The 6,000-nt window shown below is 30.2% G+C and overlaps 1 protein-coding gene across 7 annotated transcripts in view; it reads left to right on the forward strand.

Moving 5' to 3' along the window:
- The window catches only part of LOC142324806 (uncharacterized), a 58,679-nt gene extending 53,399 nt beyond the window's left edge, over nt 1-5,280 (forward strand). For 5 of the 7 annotated variants that reach the window (XM_075365822.1, XM_075365821.1, XM_075365823.1 and 2 more), the window contains 2 exons: nt 224-376; nt 1,792-5,278. In XM_075365822.1, coding sequence (XP_075221937.1) covers nt 224-376; nt 1,792-1,815 — 177 coding nt within the window. In that variant the 3' untranslated portion in view covers nt 1,816-5,278. Of the gene's footprint in view, nt 1-223; nt 377-1,791 lie in introns of those variants that run through there. The other 2 variants (XM_075365824.1, XR_012756395.1) reach the window with 2 other exon arrangements.
- Nucleotides 5,281-6,000: the final 720 nt, after the last annotated feature.

Here is a 6,000-nt window from a genome sequence, read left to right on the forward strand (position 1 = left end):
ATACTTTTTGGGTAAAATAATCGTGTGTGAGTATGTATTTTAAATACTTAATACTGAAATTTTAAATAATTGTAATGTTTACATCTACATTCTTTTGTGCAAATTCTAAAATTATATTTGAATTCTGCGTAAAAAGTTCTGTTTGATTCATCTCTTTTTTAAGTATTTAGTTAAGAAATTTATGAAGTTTTATCACTTTAGTTATTGTATTCTTGTTAAACAGGTTTGTCGTGTAAGAAAAAGTGTAAAATCTCTTATTTTGGCTGGTGAAAAAGAAAATAGGTATTCTAAGATTGCAGATGGTAAACCATACAAACATCTTACCACTATATCTCTTGCTGAACTAAAAAGAGTTATAGAATACAGGATGATGATGGTTTGTATTGATTAATAGTATTTTAAAAACTAAAAAAGTATTAAAACTATATCAACTCTTAAAAAGTAAACTTTTAATAAGTTGTCGAAAGTTAAAATTTCATTTATAATAACCTATATGTATAAAGTTCTTTTTTTGATCTGCAATAAATTAAAATTGAGCATTCACTTCACCTTAAGAAAGCAATTTTAGTCTTACATTGTTTGCAAATAAAATAACAGAATATACCTAAGAGATCAATCTGATTTCAAAAGGTTTTAACTCTGCAATCGTTCACCACTAATTAACGAATCATTTAGCATATAAAAGAGGGAATTCTAGAGTTACACTTGATTGCCAGCAGGTGTCTTCCTTGTAATATGTTTCTTATAGTTTGCATCATTATGGCAACCCTCCAACAGAGAATATTCTGTGTCCTCTGCTTTAACAGTTGCAAGTCTGTGACAAGCGTGCAGCAAGATTTTCATTGACAATACATCCTACTGCTCAGAGCATTTGATGTTGGCACCAACCAGTTTCAAGAAACATAATGTTTAAGTAAAGCGAAATCAGCAGGTTGCCCCCTGTGGATCGAATGAAAATGTTGAGCACTCCAACAATTGGTACAAGCCCTCTACTGAGGTAATGAACAATGACGTGTGGAATTTTGTGAATTCATCCTCGACAAGCAGGAAAAAATGAGGCCACATCTCATCTAAGTGGAAAGGTGAATTGCCATAACATAGGATATGGGGGATCAGAGTCGCTACATGCAACAGTTGAGCATGAGAAAGACTATCCAAAACTCAATGTCTTCTGCGCTGTTACTCAAAAAAAGGTTTACGGTCTGTGGAAAACAGCGTTATGGAAAACTCATATCTGGAAATTTTGCAAAACTGACTTTTCTCACAGTTACAAGCATATTCTAATAAATACAATCTTCAGCAAGATGGAACACCACTATCTATCATTGTAGAAGCTCATTGTTAAGAAATGCTTGAATTTGCAGATTGGCCATAAGGTATCTGCTAATTTGACATTTTACCCTGATCTCATGTCAACTATGTGCGATTTTTTTGCTTCTTGTGAGGGGGGGATTTGTGTAAAATTATATTTATATGCCACCTCTTCCAGCAATTGTAGAAAAACTACAAAACCATATAACTGCAGCTGTATCCGAAGGGGACCGTATTGAGCATTTGTGAAAATTGTAAATAGGTAAAATTTCATATTCAAACATGTATATTCATTTGTTTAAAAAATAAAACCTTTTGAAATCAGATGAATCTTTTTGATACACAGTGTGCACATGATAAAATATTTATTAGATAATATGAGTTAGTCACTGTATTATATACTGTGTAGGTGATTGTGTGTCTGTGTATATGCAAGTCTATGATTACCATTTTATTTAAATGTATTATTGAATTTTTCAGATGTTAAAAATTCATTCGCATTAGTCTATCGGAGATATTGTAATGTTAGAGAGCCTATTTACTGTATACGTTATTGTGAATTATATGTTAATAACAGTGAATTATCAAAAGAATTATTAATTAAAAAAATTGCACGTTGTATTCAGTATATTAATAAGTCTTCAAACTTTGAAACATTTTTAGCTTCATTACTACCTTCTGAAGTCGATATGTTGAAATCAAATAGTAGTGGTTGCAAACAAAATTTGTTTAATACCATAAAATCACTTTTTTAATAATGTATATAGATTTCTTAAGTTTTACTCTTGTATTTTATTATATTATTATGGCTGTAATAACTATTGCAATACCAGTGATTCAGTCTTAGAATATTCAGTTTTTAATCAGATTTTAATTATTTGTACGATTTAAACAAAATATTTTTTCTTGTTAAAAAAAAGTAAATTTTTATTAATAAAAGATAGTAATACTGTTAAAATTTTAGCTTTCATTGTCAATCTTGTCTAAAAAATCTTTTAGAAAAATTGTCAAGAAATAATTGTATATGATGAGCTGGGTGGAAGAAGGGCAATTTTGCTAAACAGTAGTTCCGATATAAATGCATTTGAAAATTCACACCTCATTAGTAAAGATTATATTCATAATTTATTAAACTGAATGAAAACAGTAATTACCATTCTTTATCATGCTCTATTTCAACAGATAACATTTTTTGATAGGCAAGCTAAAAATTTTGACACTGAACACTTTTATTTTGTGCTCCCATAGCATAAGAAAACAATTCTACTTGTAGACAGATTAATCGTATGCAGTCATACAACAACGAACAAACACTGTCACAGTTTTCATCCCCTTCATTCTCTAAATATCAATAAAAACAACTTGAATTATCATTGTTTGTATGAATATTAAATATATAAAATCACAGTAGTCTCTTATAAAACTAAGCATTAACTATCAGTTTTGGAAGAGGCCTGTATTCCCTGAAATCAAATTCAAGAATTAATAACGATTTATCATTTACATATTGTGATATATAGTTTTATTTTATCTCTTTGTACTTTTACATTTTTTTCAAATGTAGATCATATTTCATCTTACATGTAATATTGGCATTTTCTTTAAGAGTGATTTTACACTGACTACAGAAATCGCAAATGTCACTTGGTTGTCTAAGTGCGTATTAAGAATTAATTTTTTAAAATACCTATGGCATGTTTCATATTTCATTTTGAAATACTTATTAGTTTTTTCTTTAAATATTCCTGAAAAAGCTTGTGTGGTCTTTTAACACTAAGTTCAGGATTATCATATTATAATGTTCTTGTTTTTTGTAAGGAATAGTGGCTTTGGGAAGATGAAATGGATGCCCACCGTTCTTCAGTCATTTTCCAAATCATGTTCTTAATCTTGTGGGATCTGTTTTTACGTTTATCTCTCATGTTCTTTATGCTAATTTGCCGTTCATTTAATTTTTGCTGGATAATATGCATCCATTTAGCAGAAATTTGCAATAATTCTAGAAAGAAATTTCTTCACACCATAAGAATTGTAACCAACACTTATTTTATATTATCAGCTACTGATTCTAACCTTGTATTTATTCTCTTAGGTGTGCAAGGTACTAAAGAATGTACCACAATTTGGTCCTGATTGTTTTTATTACCGATGTCTCAAAAAGATCAAAAGAATATACTTTTGATCCTGATTGATTTGGCACATTTAAACTTCTTAGCTTTTATTCTGGTACCTTTTGCATTTTGATATGATTCATGTTTGTGTTTCTTTTCTTCGTACTATTGTGTACTCTTCCAAGAAGATTTGTTTTAACTTCTGGTAACCTTTGTTTCTTGCTATCTTAGATGAATCATATAATGCTACTCATACAATCAATTGTAGAACTACTGTCACTATCACAACTAATACTTTTGTCCACAGAACTTATTTTATTGTTAGTTTAAAGTACAAACAAAATACTGTTATAAAGGTTTGGTTTGATGTACCGTCAACATAGTTTCAATACCTTGCTGTCTGGAAGAAGAGCAATATTGTACCTTCGCATTCAATATAGGTATTGAAATAGTTCCGGCAGAGTCTGCTAGATAGCATTACAAGCTATAAAATAAAGAAATTTTCTGAAAAAGGGCATTTTGGCAAAATTATCCTTATTCCACCCACCTCCTCATGTTAAATAAGTTTATAAAAATATGTATAAGATTCTCTTTGTTTAGATATAAGTATACAAAATAGTTCATTTTCATTACAATATTCATAGTAAACTGTTTGTTGATATAATTACTTATGTTGTGTATGGTATCTTTACAACTTTGTTGTGGTGAGTAGATTAAAGATTGCCTGAATCTCTGAATTCTTTTTTTTTTTAAATTAAAATTCTTTTTTACTTTCCCATCTCGCACTATAGCAGAGCTATAGCTGTAGAAGGGAGAGTATTGTAATCGGTCCAATTTCGGCATATGCTGTTTTCACCGGATCTTGACAGTTTGACAACTAAGGAACCCAGAAATCAAAATGTAAATTTTTTGGATGTTCATATGTGTGCATGGATGTTCAGTGTCTCACACCTTATACCTCCAGAACTACTGGACTAGTTTGGACCAAAATTGGTCAGATTACTTCTATATATGGGGTATTAAATTGCTTCTGTATAATGGCATTGATGCCATTAAAATTTCATCTTAAAATATCAAGGGGGTAAGGTGTAGAGCAAGGTAACCGTCAGTATCTTGAGATTTCACTGAATTAAGATCTTATTTTTCTTAGACAGATTTGTTAACAATTGAAAAGTAATAATATTTGCCAAAAAAATTTTTTTCAAAATCTCTCCCCCACCAAAAAAATGCTCTAAACTAGTGGCTAAGTGGGTATACTGTGTCTATAATACCCCCTTTCACCACAAGGAGTGCTAGTGTAGTGTTGATGTACATCTGTACAAAAAATATTATATTTAAATAAAATTGTAAATATTTTAAAATATGTTGTGTGCGTGTGTCTAAGCCGTGGATCAGAAAAAAGCTGCAACAGGAAAGTTCTACAACTATGTTATCAGCTTTTTTAAAAAAGTTTTGGATATTTATAGTAGACTTAAATGTTTTTAAATAAAATCTGATACTAATTTTTAATAGCAGATTAGTTCAGGTGTAAAGTTTCACGATAAATGTAATTTTTCAAATAACATGGGTACTTGGTAGAGCAAATATAACATATGTATTGTTATGAGTACAATCTGTACTGTGTGTTTCATAAAGAAAATGGAACGAGTATAAACACTTCTACAGCGATTGTTACAAATATCTGAATTACATGCAATATTTATTTCTTTAGGAAAGTTAGTTTCTTTAGAAAGAAAGTTTTTAAAAATTTTTGTATTTGCTGATGTAAATCTTGTAGCAAACTGCTATGATTAAAAACAACTTTTCAGTTTTTTTTAGAGTATCTTTAAACAACTGAATCCTTGATTTTTTCCTGTGCACTAAACAAAATGTTGTTATCAACGCTCAGATACAATATTTATATAGTACATAAATAAATATTAAAAATTAAACTAAAAACCCAAAAAATGAAATAAAACCACAATGAAGTATTACATCAATAATCTAAATTAAAACAATAAAATTATCATTTTTTATATGCCAAATGGTATAAATAGCTGAAAGTTACTCTGGAATACACAAATATTTGAATATAAACAGATGACTCTTAGAAATCGTAAAAGATTAGATAATATTGTTTCATTGTTCCTAAACTTATTTCTCATGTCAGCCCCTAGTTTAAATTTGGGATGCAGTGCTGCATAGCAGATACAATCCACAAGGATGTGGTGCACAGTTACTTGGCAGTCACAGCGAGCACAAACGTGCTCGCTGTTGGGTGCATCTGTTGTGTCATCAGATATCCATGAGTGATCTTGGTGTGGCCTATTTGCACATGGCACAAAACAACCTCCTCTTGACAATTATTTCTGCATGAGGAGTTGTGTTTTATTCATGTTTTGAAAAAAAAACATGAAAAAACGGTGGAACACAGTGTTCTTAACTGGACGAAGTTTATTGTTGATGTCACTTTGCCTCATCATGAACCACCCTCTTCAGAAAACAGATAAGATCATTTGAGAAGATACGTCTGGTGAAAGAAGGCAAACTTCTTTTGCTGCATTATCAGCATGCTCATTGCCTGAAATTACATTATGGC

Source organism: Lycorma delicatula, chromosome 5, assembly GCF_047948215.1.
Source record: "Lycorma delicatula isolate Av1 chromosome 5, ASM4794821v1, whole genome shotgun sequence".
NCBI lineage: Eukaryota > Metazoa > Arthropoda > Insecta > Hemiptera > Fulgoridae > Lycorma > Lycorma delicatula.